Source organism: Myripristis murdjan, chromosome 8 (assembly GCF_902150065.1).
Source record: "Myripristis murdjan chromosome 8, fMyrMur1.1, whole genome shotgun sequence".
Classification (NCBI taxonomy): domain Eukaryota; kingdom Metazoa; phylum Chordata; class Actinopteri; order Holocentriformes; family Holocentridae; genus Myripristis; species Myripristis murdjan.
The window spans coordinates 17,359,006-17,378,259 of NC_043987.1; the positions used below are offsets into that span (position 1 = coordinate 17,359,006).

The window sequence follows — 19,254 nt, forward strand, 5'->3', positions numbered from 1 at the left end:
CATGAGAAAAACCTGGTCCCGACCAGGTTAGTTTCATGGAGTCTGTTACTGCGGTAACTGACCGAGAGCTTAAGTTAGCCTACCTCCCTTTGTGAAACGGAAAACTCAGAGTTTCCCTCATTTCAGGGTTAACAGAATCAGAGTTTTCACTAAACCTGCTTTGTGAAACGGACCCCAGGGCTGTATGCCGTCACCTTCATCTTTACACAGGATCGTAAGCTGTCATCTGTGAGGCGTGCGCGATGTTTGCTTTTAAGAGCAACAAAAAAATTTTAACACGTTTTATTTAGATGTTACAAGATCACCATAATCTTCAAATTTAGAATTACATTTTTAAAACGAACGAACTAAAATAAAATACATTTTAATTAAATACTCATCAAATATTTTCAAAAGCCACAGGGAGCCGCATCAGAGGGATGACAGAGCCGCATGCGGCTCCGGAGCCGCGGGTTGCCGAGCCCTGGTATATGCACTGACGCCACAGATGAAGTACACAAAAAAATCGGGAAACGTCAAAAGTCGTTTAATCGACTTTTTAAAATCACTTTCGACAAGTTTTCAAGAAGTTATTGTGTCCTGTTTGCTCTGTTTTTCTCTCGCTCAATATGGCCACACAAAATGGCGGCGCGCCATTGTTTACGTCCCAGAATGCATTGCGCAGTGACGTCGGTTGCCAAGCCCTATAGGAAAATGAAAATTTTTGAAAAATGTTATAAAAGTAATAAAGTCATGTCATGTTCACTAATAACAGTCTAGGGTTGTTTTTTTTTTTTTTTTTTTTTTTTTTTATTTCAAAGTATTTCAATGAGTACCCTGTAAAGGGTTAATATAAAAGCCTATATTATATAACACTAAAGATTCATACATGGGTTGAAATATACAATTAGGCGTACTTGCAAAAACCTGCTAGTTTACAGGAGTCTCTTTATCCACATCTTTTTTCCACTTTCCAGCAGTTGATGATTTCTGTTGCATACTTCATGCTGCATTTAGGAGAATGGAACACCAGAGCATCCTGTATTAAATGTCACCACCACTATGGCTCTTCTCCAATGGCAGGTCTTGCGATGCTGTTGTCACCAGCGCACAGTGCTTTTGACTATCAGTGAAGTTGGAGATTTCCCATGAAAAGACATTCTAACTTGATATTTGAGGAACAAAAACATAATATTAAATGGGAAATCGACACCTGACCTCAAGGATTTAATCCAAAGGAGGGGACAAAAATTGTGAGGACTTTTCAAACAGAATGGTACAAAAAGAACGACCGGGTTGTTGTAACTGCCAACATCTTGTCTGTGTGCAGAGAATCGTCTCCTGTTAGATTCAAACAGTACACCAAAAAGACTTTGGTAATCGCACCATGGGCCAGCGATTTTGGGAAGGTCTATAGATGGGCTTTTATGGGCTAGTGGCGCAATGGATAACGCGTCTGACTACGGATCAGAAGATTCCAGGTTCGACTCCTGGCTAGCTCGTTCTTGGCTGAAACAGCTAACAAAATCCACCAGTGGTCCTGCTTTACTTTGTGAACAACACCCTTTACATGCCAACTGAAAGGCAGGTTTAAGAAAACAAACATATGATGCTCACCCATCACCAAAACTTGGACTGAACTGATGGACGGCTGCAGTCTTTTCCCCTTTCAACAACTGATTTGAGATACCCACGTTTAACAAAAGAAAAATGTTTCAGCTAACTACAAGCTAGCCAGGACTGAATTGATGGTGATATTTCAGTGTGTTTTTTGACCTTCACGTGGTTTTAAGGATGCTTGGCCTGAAGCAGTCCAACATGGAGGTGACTTGCCGTGATCGTATAGTGGTTAGTACTCTGCGTTGTGGCCGCAGCAACCCCGGTTCGAATCCGGGTCACGGCAGAGCTTGTGCGTGCATCTGATTTTATCTGAAAAATGCTGAAAATGGCCAGTAATTGCCAATATCATTGCTGTGCGCAGAGCATTGTGTCCTGTTGGATTCAAACAGTACAGCAGTAATCGCACCATGGGCCAGCGATTTTGGGACAGTCTATGGGTGGGCTTTTATGGGCTAGTGGCGCAATGGATAACGCATCTGACTACGGATCAGAAGATTCCAGGTTCGACTCCTGGCTAGCTCGTTCTTGGCTGAAACAGCTAACAAAATCCACCAGTGGTCCTGCTTTACTTTGTGAACAACACCCTTTACATGCCAACTGAAAGGCAGGTTTAAGAAAACAAACATATGATGCTCACCCATCACCAAAACTTGGACTGAACTGATGGACGGCTGCAGTCTTTTCCCCTTTCAACAATTGATTTGAGATACCCACGTTTAACAAAAGAAAAATGTTTCAGCTAACTACAAGCTAGCCAGGACTGAATTGATGGTGATATTTCAGTGTGTTTTTTGACCTTCACGTGGTTTTAAGGATGCTTGGCCTGAAGCAGTCCAACATGGAGGTGACTTGCCGTGATCGTATAGTGGTTAGTACTCTGCGTTGTGGCCGCAGCAACCCCGGTTCGAATCCGGGTCACGGCAGAGCTTGTGCGTGCATCTGATTTTATCTGAAAAATGCTGAAAATGGCCAGTAATTGCCAATATCATTGCTGTGCGCAGAGCATTGTGTCCTGTTGGATTCAAACAGTACAGCAGTAATCGCACCATGGGCCAGCGATTTTGGGACAGTCTATGGGTGGGCTTTTATGGGCTAGTGGCGCAATGGATAACGCGTCTGACTACGGATCAGAAGATTCCAGGTTCGACTCCTGGCTAGCTCGTTCTTGGCTGAAACAGCTAACAAAATCCACCAGTGGTCCTGCTTTACTTTGTGAACAACACCCTTTACATGCCAACTGAAAGGCAGGTTTAAGAAAACAAACATATGATGCTCACCCATCACCAAAACTTGGACTGAACTGATGGACGGCTGCAGTCTTTTCCCCTTTCAACAATTGATTTGAGATACCCACGTTTAACAAAAGAAAAATGTTTCAGCTAACTACAAGCTAGCCAATACTCAATTGATGGTGATATTTCAGTGTGTTTTTTGACCTTCACGTGGTTTTAAGGATGCTTGGCCTGAAGCAGTCCAACATGGAGGTGACTTGCCGTGATCGTATAGTGGTTAGTACTCTGCGTTGTGGCCGCAGCAACCCCGGTTCGAATCCGGGTCACGGCAGAGCTTGTGCGTGCATCTGATTTTATCTGAAAAATGCTGAAAATGGCCAGTAACTGCCAATATCATTGCTGTGTGCAGAGCATGGTGTCCTGTTGGATTAAAACAGTACACCGAGGAGATTTTAGTAATCGCACCATGGGCCAGCGATTTTGGGACAGTCTATAGAAAGGCTTTTATGGGCTAGTGGCGCAATGGATAACGCGTCTGACTACGGATCAGAAGATTCCAGGTTCGACTCCTGGCTAGCTCGTTCTTGGCTGAAACAGCTAACAAAATCCACCAGTGGTCCTGCTTTACTTTGTGAACAACACCCTTTACATGCCAACTGAAAGGCAGGTTTAAGAAAACAAACATATGATGCTCACCCATCACCAAAACTTGGACTGAACTGATGGACGGCTGCAGTCTTTTCCCCTTTCAACAATTGATTTGAGATACCCACGTTTAACAAAAGAAAAATATTTCAGCTAAGTACAAGCTAGCCAATACTGAATTGATGGTGATATTTCAGTGTGTTTTTTGACCTTCACGTGGTTTTAAGGATGCTTGGCCTGAAGCAGTCCAACATGGAGGTGACTTGCCGTGATCGTATAGTGGTTAGTACTCTGCGTTGTGGCCGCAGCAACCCCGGTTCGAATCCGGGTCACGGCAGAGCTTGTGCGTGCATCTGATTTTATCTGAAAAATGCTGAAAATGGCCAGTAATTGCCAATATCATTGCTGTGCGCAGAGCATTGTGTCCTGTTGGATTCAAACAGTACAGCAGTAATCGCACCATGGGCCAGCGATTTTGGGACAGTCTATGGGTGGGCTTTTATGGGCTAGTGGCGCAATGGATAACGCGTCTGACTACGGATCAGAAGATTCCAGGTTCGACTCCTGGCTAGCTCGTTCTTGGCTGAAACAGCTAACAAAATCCACCAGTGGTCCTGCTTTACTTTGTGAACAACACCCTTTACATGCCAACTGAAAGGCAGGTTTAAGAAAACAAACATATGATGCTCACCCATAACCAAAACTTGGACTGAACTGATGGACGGCTGCAGTCTTTTCCCCTTTCAACAATTGATTTGAGATACCCACGTTTAACAAAAGAAAAATGTTTCAGCTAACTACAAGCTAGCCAGGACTGAATTGATGGTGATATTTCAGTGTGTTTTTTGACCTTCACGTGGTTTTAAGGATGCTTGGCCTGAAGCAGTCCAACATGGAGGTGACTTGCCGTGATCGTATAGTGGTTAGTACTCTGCGTTGTGGCCGCAGCAACCCCGGTTCGAATCCGGGTCACGGCAGAGCTTGTGCGTGCATCTGATTTTATCTGAAAAATGCTGAAAATGGCCAGTAATTGCCAATATCATTGCTGTGCGCAGAGCATTGTGTCCTGTTGGATTCAAACAGTACAGCAGTAATCGCACCATGGGCCAGCGATTTTGGGACAGTCTATGGGTGGGCTTTTATGGGCTAGTGGCGCAATGGATAACGCGTCTGACTACGGATCAGAAGATTCCAGGTTCGACTCCTGGCTAGCTCGTTCTTGGCTGAAACAGCTAACAAAATCCACCAGTGGTCCTGCTTTACTTTGTGAACAACACCCTTTACATGCCAACTGAAAGGCAGGTTTAAGAAAACAAACATATGATGCTCACCCATCACCAAAACTTGGACTGAACTGATGGACGGCTGCAGTCTTTTCCCCTTTCAACAATTGATTTGAGATACCCACGTTTAACAAAAGAAAAATGTTTCAGCTAACTACAAGCTAGCCAATACTCAATTGATGGTGATATTTCAGTGTGTTTTTTGACCTTCACGTGGTTTTAAGGATGCTTGGCCTGAAGCAGTCCAACATGGAGGTGACTTGCCGTGATCGTATAGTGGTTAGTACTCTGCGTTGTGGCCGCAGCAACCCCGGTTCGAATCCGGGTCACGGCAGAGCTTGTGTGTGCATCTGATTTTATCTGAAAAATGCTGGCAGCTGAACAAAGCTGAAAATGGCCAGTAACTGCCAATATCTTGTCTGTGTGCAGAGCATCGTCTCCTGTTGGATTCAAACAGTACGCCAAAAAGACTTTGGTAATTGCACTATGGGCCAGCGATTTTGGGACAGTCTATAAGTGGGTCTTGATGGCCTTGTGGCGCAATGGATAACGCGTCGGACTACAGATCAGAAGAATCCAGGTTCAACTCCTGGCTAACTTGCCCTTGGCTGAAACAGCTAACAAAATCCTCCAGTAGTCCTGCTTTACTTTCTGAACGACACCCTTTAAATGCCAACTGTTAGGCAGGTTTAAGAAAACAAACATGATGCTCACATCATGCAAACGCCCAGTAACTGCCAATGTCTTGTCTGTGTGCAAAGCATTGTTATATGTATCCTGTTGGATTCAAACAGCGCACCAAAAAGACTTTAGTAATCGCACCATGGGCCAGCAATTTTGGCACAGTCTGTAGGTGGGCTTTTATGGGCACTGACTACAGATCAGAAGATTCCAGGTTCAACTCCTGGTTGGCTTGTACTTAGCTGAAACAAGTTTAAGTGTCAGGTAGTTTACGTGTCTTGCTGACTACCTAAATAGCTCTTTAAATAAAACAAAACATAAAGTCCAATGTTAATCATCTACTTACAGGCGTTCAATGTTGAATGGTGCCAAACTGACCCCTGTGAATTATAGGAGGGTTAAACAACTTAAAATGTTGCATTAATCCAGCAGCTTCCATAGTTTAGATCCTATGGAAGCCCATTTCCACCAGGAAAAACATAAATAATCCATATTGTAAGGCATAATTATTAGATAAAGAGTCAAAATTATGAGATTAAAAAGCTGAAATGATGAGTTAAAGTTGACATTATGAGTATAAAGTCGAATATATGACGTAGAAGTCATAAATATGAGATTTTTTTTAAAAAAGTCAAAATTTGCCACATCGGGTTTGTTCTTTCTAAACTAGAGCCTTTTCTTACTTAAAATTCTTTCAAGAGTGCATTTGCTTAGTAAAAACCCATGTGAATCAGAAAGCAAAGAAATCAAGTATTTCATCTGTTGTGAAGCCAAGTCTAAAACAGCCCTCAATGTCCTCACAGTCCATCTCAAATTTAACACAACTCACAGCAACACAAGTCATGCCAAGGAGCTACTGGACTTTGACAGCTGCATGAAAGTTTCTCATAATAATTTCAACTTTTCTATCTCATAATTATGACTTACCATAAGGTGTTTTTTCCGCTGGCGGTAATGTGCTTCCATAGAATCCATATCCAGTCCAGCAAAAGTAACTAGACAACTAGATTTTGCTGACACCTTTTACAGTAATGCTCATATCTTGCCATTTTTAAAGTATATAGTGTGATTTAAAAAAGAAAGAAAAAAAGAAAGAAAGAAAGAAAAAGAAAAAACACAAGCAGCTAGCTTTAAAAACGGCCAGGAGCGGCGGCAGTTATAATACCTTATAATACCATTTATTATGCTTTATGACACTTTATGATGCTTACCTTGTAATATGTTTTGGCTGTAAGACACATAACTTTTGCTCCATTGGCGCCCGGTGTCCACACTGGTTGGCAAGTTGTCGAGGCTTGAATTGAGGACAAAACCAGCATGCCACAGTGCCCCCTGCTGGCGGTGAGGCCTCAGCGCATGCGCAGTAAATAAACCACAGGGGGATGTCGGTGATTCATTTTATTATTTCAAGCAATTTATCTTTTATTGTCTAAGCGGTCTAATAGTGCCTAATGTAGTTTTGCTTAATCTTAAATTTAAATACTTAATCATTATGATTATTATACTTATTATATACAGCTCGAGTGTCTCCAAAAAGCAGCTCCTCCGTTTCAGTGAAAACATTTTAATATAATAAAACTGGGAACAAACAAAGTGTTTAACAGCCGTGCATGGAAAGACAGGTTGAACGGCAAACATCTGATAAAAAAAAAAAAAAAAAAAAAACAACTCATAAGTTGTCGTTTGAAGTACTTTTTAAATCTGTGCATGCATGGACTTCACTTGATTTAAATGATGTTTGTCGTGGAGCAGTCCAACGTAGAGCTGACTTGCCGTGATCGTATAGTGGTTAGTACTCTGCGTTGTGGCCGCAGCAACCCCGGTTCGAATCCGGGTCACGGCAGAGCTTGTTTGTGTCTACTTTTATTTTGAAAAGTGCTTGCACTGAACCAAACTGTGACACTTGCTGGCAAAGAGCTGTGTACGGTCTTGGGCTAAAATAAGGCAAATAAGGAGAAAAACGCCTGTCTAAAAGCAGCTCCTTCATCTCGGTGAAAACATTTCATTCACATCGGAAAGAAATCTTAAGGCTTGCTTTTTCCTCCAAGACATTTAGATTTGAATTTTTATGCCCCAGGTCTATTCAGGTGAAAAGGGGCGCCTCTCTCCAACCTCCACTTAAATGCAAGTTTGATGTTAACCATGGGCGCAAGAGTCCTACAGCTCTGGCTGGGCCAACAGGAGGCCGTGAGCATGCCAGCCGGGCCCTGCCCTGCCCCGCTCAGCCCCGCCCCGCCGTCCAACGTGTCCGGGCCGCTCCTCAGTCTCAAGTGTTTACTCCTGTGCTTTTAAAACATATTTGACTGCTACTGAAAATTTAAAACCCAGAAATCACAAACTGGCAAAAAACTATTAAATCACTTGTACATTTCAAATTTACTCCATTTAGTTAGCAGACCCTGGGGCTTGTTTTTGTTTGTTTGTTTGTTTTTCCTACATTTTATTTGTTGCGCCTTGTAATTTATTATAATTTATTTTTATATTGAAATATTTTATCGCAACTTTGAATGAAAAATGCATGTAATATTTATACTTAATATACTAATTTAATCAAATAAAGGAGAAAAAGGTTTTAGTCGCCCCTTCCCCACAGCACGTTATGGGCGTATTCACCAGCGCTGTCAGTCACGACGCTCGCCCAATCCGATCTCTTCTTTATGTTTTGTCCCGCCCCCTTCCACGTCGACTTGCACTCTCGCCATATTTTCAATCAGATGCATCTCACACAGCCTGATTTGGGAATTAATTAAACACAAGGTCCTGGCAAAAGAGGTGTAAAACTCTCACGATCTTCGTTAGAAATAAGGAAGAAGCTCAAGATTAGGTTGCGAGTAAATTTTATATCTTTTCATTTTGCCAATATGAACATCTTCAGGCTGACAGGGGATCTCTCTCATCTGGCTGCTATCATCATCCTGTTGCTCAAAATATGGAAGAGCAGATCGTGTGCAGGTGAGGTCTACGGCGTCTAAATAAACTGTTCTGGCTGTTACTGAGCTGCCTTGGCTGCTAAAATTAACTTACTAACTTTGTCACTGCGGGGCTTGAACTAGCAACTTGATTGTACATACTTCCCATTCATTCATCTGAGCCAGTGGCTAATGAGCGATAGCATTCAATCCCCAGCTGAGCAAGATAACTTGAAAGTAGCTAACGTACTGTCTTCATTGTTATTGCTTCGAATAGCACAGAGTATGTGTTATCTGAGGATATGGGCTCTTTAACAAGTTTGTTGGTGATCATTTCCAAGAGTCTGAGCCTAGCATTAGCTTTAGAGACTGCTAGCACAGCGCTGCCTGCTAGCTAACCTCCGAGTCGGTAGGTCTAATGAGATGCCTGCTGAAAACCTCGGTTAACATAACTGAACTTTTGTCATTAGACGTCGCTACTAAGGTAATCCACACAAGGGAATTTGTGTGTTGCACTTGTTGGGGCTGTTTCGCACACAGCACCCAGCTGCAGTCCTGTTTCAGGACTTTAGAGGCTCGATTTTTTTGGTCTGGCTTCTGACGTGGCGTTCTAGAAAAAGCTACGGAAGTAGCTAACCCTAACCCGCTAGTCCTGTAGCATCTACTTTGTACTGTATATATATATATATATATATAAGTGGCTCTTCCAAATATCTCTTATATCATTGAGCAGAGTTATAAGGACGCCTACTTAAAGTTGCAGCACTTTCTGATTCCTGATAGCAGTCTCGTCTCATGATGACATTAGGTCCGAATGAAAAGTAAAAGGACCCCAAGGGAACCTCACCTCACACATTTGCATCTCACCTCTGCGTTAAAGTTTGAGGGACATGCCCAAATCCATATATTTGCTCTAGGGTCTATCTACAGATGTGTGTGTTAATGGACTGACGTCTGTCTGGCAAACCTGCTCCAAGTGGAGAGCAAAACAAACAAATTAATTACATGTGCATTTTGATTGGTTACAATGCATATTAATTCAAGTGCAAGAGGAAGAACCATATTTTAGTTCTGGTGTGATCTCCCTGAATGTTGGGGTAAATGTTCGTTCAGTTTCCAGTAGATGTCACTGTGAAGTAAGGAACTGTCACCTGGACCTGAACTAATACATGTGCTTGATATATGTTTGACATGTGTATTTATTTTTTTTATAAAGGTATCTCCGGGAAGAGCCAAATCCTGTTTGCTTTAGTGTTCACCACTCGCTACTTGGATCTGCTCACCTCCTTCATCTCCTTGTACAACACATTCATGAAGGTAAGACACCGGCCACACATCAGCAGGCGACAGTCAGCCTCACTGATTTCTGAGCACTTCATAAAAGTCTCACATCTAAGCTCAGTAATATGTGTTGACGAGTTGTCCTGTGTTCCCTGTCAGGTGATCTACATTGCCTGCGCATATGCCACAGTGTACCTGATCTACATGAAGTTCAAGGCCACCTATGATGGAAATCACGACAGCTTCAGAGTCGAGTTTCTGGTTGTGCCTGTCGGCGGCCTCGCTGTTCTCATCAACCATGACTTCTCGCTCCTAGAGGTTTGTTTTCTGTTCTGTATTAATGGGGAAATGTTGTTTTCTAAAGTTAAAGGTTCCCTGACACAAGTGTTCACCTTCCTCACTTATAATCTCATATAAATGCAATGTAACTGTTTCCCATCAGATCCTGTGGACATTCTCCATCTACCTGGAGTCGGTGGCAATCCTGCCCCAGCTCTTCATGATCAGCAAGACAGGCGAGGCTGAGACGATCACCACCCACTACCTGTTCTGCTTGGGTCTCTATCGAGCCCTCTATTTGTTCAACTGGGTCTGGCGTTTCTACTTTGAGGGCTTCTTCGACATGATTGCCATTGTGGCCGGTGTGGTCCAGACTGTCCTCTACTGTGACTTCTTCTACCTTTATGTCACTAAAGGTGGGTTCATTGCTTCTACTAGATGTTATAGTATTTGGTCAGTTAAAGGCCTTTTAGTAGAGTTTCATTTGATGATGCTATAGCTGCAAATTAATAGCTAATACCGAATTTGACAAAGACCAGAGGGTTAGATTTGAATTAGGCCTAAGTAGAGTGGGAATGCCAGAGCTCCCAATACGGCACTGTAAAATCAGGATACCTGGGCATCACAGTGATACATACGTATGTCGTTTTCTAATATACTTAAGCATGCAGCAAACAATTTCAGAACCTACTGACAATCCTGAAACTAATATGTGCTTTATAGAGACTTTTGTACTGCTAATTATATAAACCAATATCAGGTCACTAGGCCCAGCCATTTTGCCGTTTTCCATCTCTTTTCTCTCTTTGTGCACTTCACCCCCTCGCCTCTTCAGCTTCATTCAAAGTGTCTCTAAAACAGCACCTTCTACAGATAGACATGTCCAAATTTCAGATCAGTCATGCAAGTGCCTCTGTCACTGCAGTCTGCACTGTGGCAAAAGAAAAAGTTCATTCAAAGCAGTTTTTTCCCTTTATCTTAATGTCTGCATGTTCCCCAAATTTTTGTACTGGAGGTCAGTGACAAAATGATCTAAAAAAAAAAATCCAACAAAAACATTGTGAGAGTAGAATCTATCCCTCATTTCCATCCCCAAACCATTTTTTATCCTTTACTTTTGATTTTGTACAAGCAATCTGCCATGGGCCTGGAGGCAGGACTGATTCTTTGTTTACAAATGGGGTGCTCTCAGCACCCTCTAGTGGTCAGAGAAATACGAACTGCAGCTTTAATGTGATTTGATTCTACAATATCTTGGCATTTATTTTGTTTAGTTAAACTGCACCAAAAATGTGAAATTCCATCACATTTGGAGTGAATACTTAAAAACAACCTGTGGATGAAAGGCCATGGATTTATTTGTATATCAAAGAAGAGACCTTTAATAGTTTGAAGCCCTCTTATAATAACCTCTCAAACACTGCTCATCATATTGGTGCTTTTCTCATTGCTGCATGCCCAAACTTTGTTCAAATGCACCAAACCTAATTTTAAATTCAAGCTGAGCTCCCAAGGTTTCCATAGATACCAAATACGTCTGAATTACAGGGAGATCTGTATAAAAAGATGCAAGAGACATCGATAAATTTCCTGTTTAATAAAATGTTGTAGCCTTTAAGCGGTGGCATGTTGGGTTTCAGTATTTCACTCACTCAAGTGCGATGTCAGTGAAGCATTGGAACCAGAAGCTACCGAAAATTTAAGCGACGTCATCCTCTATTTAAAATAAATAAATAAATAAATAAATACATACATTTCTAACTTTGAAGCTACTTAGGAAGAAATTTAAGGGAAAATCACATTTCAAGGTGTTAATAGTCTTACAATGACAAGGAAATACCAATACTTTCAGTGCATTAATGCAATGTGCCATGAAATACATACAGCTACTGCTCCATGCACATCCACAGGCACAGTGATGCGCAGTGTGTAACATTACTAACTGTCAAACTTTGCATGTGGACCCTCAGTGTTGAAAGGCAAGAAGTTGAGCCTGCCGGCGTAAGCACTACAGAGGGAGGCAGCGACTCCCAGCAGACTCAGGGAGCGTGGAGATAACACCGAGGAATCCCGCTTACCGAGCAAAGGATGACTGAGACAGAGAGCCAATGGAGGGGGAAGAAACACTAGTCTAATTGAAGATAACTGATGGAACTGGTAAATGCCAACAAGCTCCAGAGCTGAACAAAGATCATCCCAGGCCAACACTCAACCTTTGGATTTCTGTGTTCAGCATCTCGCCTTAAACTTTTTTTCATTGCTGTTCAAATAGGAGAAAATGCTTTTTTTCTACATGTGAGGTGTATACTATGTTTTTTTTTTCTCTCTTTTGTTTTTTGTTTGTTTTTTTTTTTATTATTATTACAATGTCACAAGTAGGGTTGACTCCAGGAGACATACCTTGTTGAACTCGGTAATAAAATGCACAAATGTTCAGTCTTACTAAAGATTGAGATAAAGAATAAATGTATCTGAGTGCCTGATAAGGATTAATGTCCAGTTTCTGAGACAGTATTTTTTTTTTAATCCATAGCTTAGGGTTCATATTTTTTTGTCCAGAAAATTGTTTGCATACAATTTTTGTTACTAGTAATATTACACATCTGTTTTGTGTGCCCTTACTAAACCTTTTTGAGGCCTAAATGAAGGTTTTCATTCCAAAAAACGGATATATCGCCATTTGTAAGACTTGTCAGTATTTCAAAATACACAATTCTTTCCTCAAAACAGCTATTTTGTAAGATTCCTAACCTCAGTAACCTGTGGCATGGTTAATTTCTTGTCAACACTGTCAGAGTATTTCTGGTTATTTTCAAATGGTGGATATCTTCATTTTGAATGAAACCTCTCATGCATTTGCTGATCATTTGCCCTTTTGCCTCAGCATATTGTACAGAAGTACCTAATGCTTTTGTTCTACACCTGCAATATAAATTTCCTACACACCTAAATGTGCTGCACTTCATGTTTTTTGGATGCAGATGAAGAGCACAAACTTGTGTTTCTGCTGTTGCACCACAGGAACAAACCAGTGTAAGAAAACCATCCAACAATAATCTTAAGGTTTAAAGTCATCTATGTCACAGATTGTTTCAATGATTGATTGATTGATACACCTCCCATACTGGGACAAGAAGGCAATAACTAATGTGTGGGCACTTGGTATGAAAATACCAGGATTTGACAATTGTATGATCATGATTTCCAATGGTGCATTTCTATTACATTTTAAAACCTCTGATTTCTTTCATAAAGCATTCTACACTCTGCTCCCACGAGTTTCCCAGAAACATGAGTGGTTCCTAAAGGATTATTTAAACTTTTTGTCAATCTTTTTTCATATCACCTCCATTAAAGATTTTATGAGAATCTGTTGGCTGAGTGTCTAATATTGGGAATATTGTTGTCACTGAGGAAATCAAGTATACTCTACAGAGTGATCAAAAGTCGATTGTTTATTCTGAGATGCGTTGTTTTATTGAAAGGCACATAAGTATACAGCGAGTGTTGCAGTAAATGTTGCATAGATGTGTAAAATGTTACTTTGTAGTGCATTTTATTAAGTGACAGTTAAAATAAGCATCTGATAAATACCATTCGGGGGAAAACTGGTTATTTCTTAGTGCATCATTAGCATTCAAGGCCAATGTGGAGTGCAGTATTTTCATAGGCTCAGCAGAGTCCTTGTTTACCCCCTTTCCCCCCCAAAGTGCCATCCATTGATGCACGAGAAGTGCATTGACAGTCTTTGGTATCAAAACATTTACTTTCTTTTTACACATTGGCAAATACATTCTTCTGTCAGATTAAAAAATATATATATTCTATATACATAATTTATGTTTGAAGACCAGTAACACCATGCTTTGGCTTTTGTGGTAATTTTATAGTCACTGCACGTATATAAAGACATTCCATGTAACATTTCGCAGCATTTTTTTTTTAAGTTATATTTGAGCTTTTGTCATATATAAGAAGCTAACAGAGTAGCTGTGCGGTCAGAGAATATATCCTGTAACTGCAGGGTCCCAGAGTTGATCAAGTGTCTGAATCCATGAATCCCAGCCAGCCAGATTGAGGAGTGCTAATCCACAGAAAAACAAAGCTACGGTTTCCTGTGTGCCAATCTTGAAGTTTCACTCCCTCTGGCCTTCACAGGGATGTCCCACTCAGACTGAAATGCAACACAAGAGAAAAATAAAAGTACACTGAGGACAAACTCTGACTTGTGACACACTGTTTGTCAAAGTACGTAATCAGGATGTCTCCAGGTATCAGAGAGTACAATTTAATGCTTTTTAAGACCTATTTAAGCTCAATTTAATCCATAATTAAGACAGATTTTTTGGGAAAATAATCTTTTTCTTATTCAAATGAACATTGCAGGTATGTGCAGCATTTTCACAACAGGCTAAGTGCAAAATGTCGGTATAAAGAAAGTGTCAGGTTCAGCGGCAGGTTTAGAGTTTGGTAACAGCGGAAATGTTCAATTTCATGCCATCGAGCTTCACTCATTTTGACAGAAATACATGAGATGCATAAATTAAATCTAATAAAACTTTTGATGTGGTAATTAAAGTCCTCATAAAGTCAAACTCAAGACTTATAAATCTGATAAAGTTGAATTTAAGACATTGAGACTTTTCAAGGACCTGCAGACACCCTGGTAATAAGAGGGTTGTGTATTACCGCCGTCCGCTGAGTGTGGTAGAAGTTGAGGATGTTGGAGGTAGTGATGTAACAAGCATTTACGACCAAAGAAAACACGATGGAGAAGAGAACCAGGCCAGAGAGCACGCACAGCAGCGTCACCCCTCCTACACACAAAAGGAAAACTAAGAGAAAAGGAGAAAGACAATGACAGATGAGTAACCCTTCTCCTGTAATCCATTTAATCTGCACAAATGTTGTACCATAGAAGCTCATTTTGACAGGAACCTACCCTCGAAGAAAACAAACCCTACTGCATTGAGAGTGATGGTCACCAGTGCAAAACACAGGAAAAGTCCAACAGGCACTGTGGCCATGACGCTGAACACCAACAGGGTGAGGGCCAGGGACGGGTGGCTGCTCAGGTACTGCCCCATCCGGGTGTTCATCAGCTGCGTCACCTGGCAAAGAGGACAACACACCAGCCATCATCAGTAAACTGGGGGGCAGCGTTATTAGAGTGGTGCATTTTACATTAGTTTGTATTTTTATATTCTGCTTTTCATTTAGTTTCAGTTAGTTTCCAGAGCGCCGTTGCTCATTTCAGCTTAGTTTCCATTGTTTAAAAATGTTTAGTTTTAGATATTTTTATTAGTTATGGGAGGTGTTAGTCAGGGACAAGATTTAAGACGTTCACAGTAGGTATCACGGTCATGTCGACGTCCCAGTCTCTATAAAAATCAGCACCAAAGCCTCCTCATGCTTGTGTTGACAAATTTGACCACACTGACAAAGACTAAAAAGTTTCTGTGCACTTTGATTGTATTGTAGTTTGTTTTTGCGAGTACCCAACATTGTTTGTTAGTTTTTTGTTTTTCCTAAGGTGTAGTTTGTAGTTGTATTTCAGCAAACACAAATTTTTCCACACTTCTAGTTTTTAGATTAACTTCAGTGGGGAGGTTCAGCCCAAGTAGGCATGGTCTGCCTCTGTCCTCACACCAAAACAGACTTGCTGAAAGTCTCAGAGACTTCAATATAATTCTGTGTGCAGTCAGTGCACACTTCAGGGGCAGGATTGACACAGATTAAACAGCAGCAGATTTAGAGTTTCGGATTACCTTGGGGTCATTGTAGAGGCTGTTCACCAAAGTCCTCCAACTCCCGCAGACCTGCTGGGACTCAGACCACATCTCGACTTCACTGGGCAAACACAGTCGAGACAAAATGATCACCCAAGAGCCAGAATGACTTGCAATAATCTAAAAAAAAAAAAAAAAAAAAAAAAAACACAGTGGCTCTTGTTGGTTAAAGTTGGCCAACACACCGCGTTCAAAGCAAACCTGCCACACGACTCTCCGCATTTCTAGTAACAACAGCTAACAAACACAAACATCACTTACCGCAAGTTGGCTGCTAACTTTACTTATATTTCAATAAAAAAACATAAGATAAGAGTGCAGTCGGCAAGTAGGCATACACACCCTAAATTCACGAATCTCGACCGGATCTTAGCGAAGGCCAGATCATGAGATAGAGTCACGATATTCCGTAATCATTCACGCCCTAAGCACCCAAACACAACACCTTTTATTAAGAGTTTAAAAAAAAAAAAAAAAAAAAAAAAAAAACACTCAACCGACTCGTCCTGCTTCCTCTTTTTTCCTGTTGGGTTTCCGGCACAGGAGAGGCTTGCAGAGGCGTATTGCTGCCATCCACCGTCCATTCAGCACCACTTGAGCTGCCTCCTTACTAGTTTCTTTACTTACTGCTACTAAATTAAGCTGCTTCCAGGTGTTTACCAGCTCAGTTTTGCATTTTTAATTTACCAGGTTTGAGTATTTGCATGGTAAATTATCTTCTTTATGCATTTCCTTCTTCACCTCCTCCTCCATTGGCCCATTGTAATCCCAAAATACAGATTACCTTCCTGCAGTGGTGTGCACACCAAGAATTTAAAATGACAGATTATTCCCTGGATCTGTATGGGACATCCTGCATCCTCTCAGAAGTTGGCAATTTCCTTACGAATGATCTCCTTTTCAGACATTGCAGTGAATGACAGCATGATGACAGTGTGCTTTTTGTGATGGATTTTCCCCGAGTGATGCCTGAACATTGTTTTTTTGAATGTATTGTCTGAAAACAATACTTCAATATTTCAACATGTTACATAATAATAATAGTAATCACCATTTAATGCATCATAAATAAAAGTTTGACTTGCTCATCCATAAGTACTGTACAATCCAATATGGTTGTCATCACAGGTAATATTGTGTTCCCACCCACACAACATATGAATACTTACACACACACACACACACACACACACACACACACACACACACACACACACACACACACACACACACACACACACACACCACAGAGCTCCACACATTGAGCTCCATATCTTTTGGAACGGGTTGACTTTGATGCTGTCCTCTAATATTGTCCTTTTCAAGACTCAAGTGGTATTTCATTAATGTTTTCCTTTTTTTAAAATGTAGGTGCCTCCTTATTTCTCCACTTTTGCACTATTAACTTGGATTTGCCATTCAGTTGGGTTGGGATTCATTGGTTAAAATGCAACTTTACAATGACAAGTTCTTGTAATTCCTATTTCAATGTTCAGTGTCCACTCAGATCTTCTTAATATTCTCACAATACAATTTTCTTGTTGCTAGAAAACATTTGTAGCCTGCAGACCGTGACCATATTTGACCATATGTCCCCCAACCCACAACTACCACTTTTACAAACACTCCTCTTCTTCTGCGACACATTATTCATTGTCATAATGGACCATTGCCAATAATTACAATGGATTCAATGGCCAGCAATCTTTGCTACTGCCTAATTGCGCCATAAAATTCCAATTGTCTGTATCGGACAGATGATGAATCATCAAATGATTTGTTTGTGAGGTAATGAAATTTCTCTCTCTCTCTCTCTCTCTCTCTCTCTCTCTCTCTCTCTCTCTCTCTCACTCTCTCTCTCTCTCTCTCTCTCTCTCTCTCTGGCCAGTACATGAGTTTCTATCCCATATGCCCCCTTTAACAATCCAAGGCACGTTTCCCATTTTTTTCAGTATATATCACTGTCCCAACATCAGCGTCATTAGCTGCCTCTGGTCATCAGTGACATTGAGGCTTTTCTCTCATTAAGGGAGAAAAAAGGGGCAGGAATGGCAACAAGTGGGGGCCCTTACTGTGGATATTTGAAACAGATACTGGCCGACAATGTCAAAAAGGACATTTAAAATATGTAGTTTTCATGTGTATATCTATCTATCTATCTATCTATCTAAATTTAATAATCACTCATATGATATGATATGATTACATCATTAATAATCGTGTGTGTGTGTGTGTGTGTGTGTGTACATTGTCTACTACCATACTGGTACAGCACAAGGCTATGTAAATGAATATTCTTATGTCGTGTTCAGCATGCACAGTTTTGTTACCATAACTGATTGCTGAGCTCAATGAAAGCTCTTGCCCTGGCAGATTTTATTGTGCGGGAAATTAAAACAGTAATTCTCCTGATATCCAGTAGGGGGGGTTCACAGATGTCAGAATGAAATGGCTCCTGGAAAATAATGAACACCCTTTCTCTCTTCTGCTGCTATTAGATGGCAATGGCCACAGTCCCACCATGAAGATGAAGAATGATCAGAATATTAAATACCAAAGATTGAACTTTACCACTCCCACTGATTACTTCCTCTTGCTTTAACTCAATCAGCAGTCTGAAATGCTGGTATTCCTAATGCCATCCATGACTTGAGTTTTGCCCCTTGAGTTGGGATAGCGTTGAATATATGAGGCACATAACCACAATGTCTTGGAGCAAGGGAATCAGTAGTGTGATCTGTTTTGAACTGCACTAAGGAGAGAGGAAGAAAGAGACACCCCTGGGACTTGTGATGACAACTTATTTGGGCCTTTTGTAGCTACCGGCCATACTAATTAATCACACTCTTTTGTATTGAGTAAAGGAGAGTGAAATGGTGAGGGCGAGAGAAAGAGAGAGAGACTCTTAGACTGTTAAACACAATGCACCCAGTGAACCGAATCTTGAGTAGTTACAGAGGAGTGAAGTGTGTGTGTGCGTGCACACATGGTGTGTGTGCCAGTGTGTAGTAACAGAACGGAGGAGCGAGAGCGTGCACACACAACAAGGAATTTCGGACATTCATGCACAACTATTTTTATTATTATTATTTTTGCATCCCAGACTGTCATTCTCTTTATGTGTCTTCCGCATTGACTTATGCTATAATCTTATGAAACTCTGCATAGGGAAATAATTTAACTGCAACTTTTCTTGCTGTGTACACTGTGAACTGGAGGGACAGAACAGTGCTGCATTGCCTTGTCATTCCTGGCCGACTGCCACATGGTCCTTCTGCACCCATCAGCCTACTGCCTCACTTTATACCAGGAGTTGGCTGGCTGATGGATGTTCATCTGTAGCCCCCAGTTTATTGTGAATGGCTCCATCCTCTATCACAGCTGTAAAGCCTTGCACAGGACAAACAGCCTCTGGCCACAGCTGGCCATCTCTCAGCCACAGTTTGTATTAGCCAGTAATTGTTACTCTGTGGCTGGTAAACATGGTGGAATGGTAGAAGCTTATACTTTTTTACTTTAGCTTTTACTTTAGACTTAGCTGATACTTTGGACAATG

The 19,254-nt window shown here is 41.1% G+C and overlaps 2 protein-coding genes and 13 non-coding genes across 18 annotated transcripts; 14 read left to right on the top strand and 1 right to left on the bottom strand.

The window, feature by feature from the left end:
- The first annotated feature begins 1,408 nt into the window (after positions 1-1,408).
- On the top strand, positions 1,409-1,481 carry trnar-acg (transfer RNA arginine (anticodon ACG)). Its single transcript has one exon. It is a non-coding gene; the product is annotated as a tRNA-Arg (tRNA).
- A 329-nt stretch (positions 1,482-1,810) lies between these two features.
- Positions 1,811-1,882, top strand: trnah-gug (transfer RNA histidin (anticodon GUG)). Its single transcript has one exon. It is a non-coding gene; the product is annotated as a tRNA-His (tRNA).
- A 166-nt stretch (positions 1,883-2,048) lies between these two features.
- On the top strand, positions 2,049-2,121 carry trnar-acg (transfer RNA arginine (anticodon ACG)). The gene has a single exon. It is a non-coding gene; the product is annotated as a tRNA-Arg (tRNA).
- A 329-nt stretch (positions 2,122-2,450) lies between these two features.
- Positions 2,451-2,522, top strand: trnah-gug (transfer RNA histidin (anticodon GUG)). The gene has a single exon. It is a non-coding gene; the product is annotated as a tRNA-His (tRNA).
- A 166-nt stretch (positions 2,523-2,688) lies between these two features.
- Positions 2,689-2,761, top strand: trnar-acg (transfer RNA arginine (anticodon ACG)). Its single transcript has one exon. It is a non-coding gene; the product is annotated as a tRNA-Arg (tRNA).
- A 329-nt stretch (positions 2,762-3,090) lies between these two features.
- On the top strand, positions 3,091-3,162 carry trnah-gug (transfer RNA histidin (anticodon GUG)). Its single transcript has one exon. It is a non-coding gene; the product is annotated as a tRNA-His (tRNA).
- A 177-nt stretch (positions 3,163-3,339) lies between these two features.
- On the top strand, positions 3,340-3,412 carry trnar-acg (transfer RNA arginine (anticodon ACG)). Its single transcript has one exon. It is a non-coding gene; the product is annotated as a tRNA-Arg (tRNA).
- Positions 3,413-3,741: 329 nt separating this feature from the next.
- trnah-gug (transfer RNA histidin (anticodon GUG)) lies at positions 3,742-3,813 on the top strand. The gene has a single exon. It is a non-coding gene; the product is annotated as a tRNA-His (tRNA).
- Positions 3,814-3,979: 166 nt separating this feature from the next.
- Positions 3,980-4,052, top strand: trnar-acg (transfer RNA arginine (anticodon ACG)). Its single transcript has one exon. It is a non-coding gene; the product is annotated as a tRNA-Arg (tRNA).
- Positions 4,053-4,381: 329 nt separating this feature from the next.
- Positions 4,382-4,453, top strand: trnah-gug (transfer RNA histidin (anticodon GUG)). Its single transcript has one exon. It is a non-coding gene; the product is annotated as a tRNA-His (tRNA).
- Positions 4,454-4,619: 166 nt separating this feature from the next.
- Positions 4,620-4,692, top strand: trnar-acg (transfer RNA arginine (anticodon ACG)). The gene has a single exon. It is a non-coding gene; the product is annotated as a tRNA-Arg (tRNA).
- A 329-nt stretch (positions 4,693-5,021) lies between these two features.
- On the top strand, positions 5,022-5,093 carry trnah-gug (transfer RNA histidin (anticodon GUG)). The gene has a single exon. It is a non-coding gene; the product is annotated as a tRNA-His (tRNA).
- A 2,118-nt stretch (positions 5,094-7,211) lies between these two features.
- trnah-gug (transfer RNA histidin (anticodon GUG)) lies at positions 7,212-7,283 on the top strand. The gene has a single exon. It is a non-coding gene; the product is annotated as a tRNA-His (tRNA).
- An 843-nt stretch (positions 7,284-8,126) lies between these two features.
- Positions 8,127-13,278, top strand: LOC115364367 (ER lumen protein-retaining receptor 2-like). Its single transcript, XM_030058900.1, has 5 exons — positions 8,127-8,392; positions 9,566-9,666; positions 9,790-9,948; positions 10,073-10,325; positions 11,880-13,278. The coding sequence occupies exons 1-5, from the start codon at positions 8,302-8,304 to the stop codon at positions 11,912-11,914; spliced, it is 639 nt and encodes a 212-aa protein (XP_029914760.1). The 5' UTR covers positions 8,127-8,301; the 3' UTR covers positions 11,915-13,278.
- Positions 13,279-13,811: 533 nt separating this feature from the next.
- Positions 13,812-16,192, bottom strand: LOC115364003 (promethin-like). 4 transcript variants are annotated; one of them, XM_030058398.1, is made up of 5 exons: positions 16,041-16,192; positions 15,678-15,759; positions 14,852-15,020; positions 14,599-14,744; positions 13,812-14,083 (listed from the first exon to the last, which is right to left on the bottom strand). In XM_030058398.1, the coding sequence occupies exons 2-5, from the start codon at positions 15,747-15,749 to the stop codon at positions 14,015-14,017; spliced, it is 456 nt and encodes a 151-aa protein (XP_029914258.1). In that variant the 5' UTR covers positions 15,750-15,759; positions 16,041-16,192; the 3' UTR covers positions 13,812-14,014. The 4 variants fall into 4 exon arrangements, with proteins under 4 accessions (XP_029914258.1, XP_029914257.1, XP_029914259.1 ...); XM_030058397.1 differs by having other exon boundaries at positions 15,678-15,818; positions 16,041-16,178; XM_030058399.1 differs by having other exon boundaries at positions 15,678-15,818; positions 15,960-16,110.
- Between the last annotated feature and the right edge of the window lie 3,062 nt (positions 16,193-19,254).

Coding starts and splice junctions, on each gene's coding strand:
- LOC115364003 (XM_030058398.1), bottom strand. CDS start 15,749: ATGTGGTCTGAGTCCCAGCAGGTCTGCGGGAGTTGGAGGACTTTGGTG. Junction 15,021..15,677: donor GCCTCTACAATGACCCCAAG/GTAATCCGAAAC, acceptor CCTCTTTGCCAG/GTGACGCAGCTGATGAACAC. Junction 14,084..14,598: donor ACCACACTCAGCGGACGGCG/GTAATACACAAC, acceptor GTTGCATTTCAG/TCTGAGTGGGACATCCCTGT.
- LOC115364367 (XM_030058900.1), top strand. CDS start 8,302: ATGAACATCTTCAGGCTGACAGGGGATCTCTCTCATCTGGCTGCTATC. Junction 8,393..9,565: donor GAAGAGCAGATCGTGTGCAG/GTGAGGTCTACG, acceptor TTTTTTATAAAG/GTATCTCCGGGAAGAGCCAA. Junction 9,667..9,789: donor TGTACAACACATTCATGAAG/GTAAGACACCGG, acceptor GTTCCCTGTCAG/GTGATCTACATTGCCTGCGC.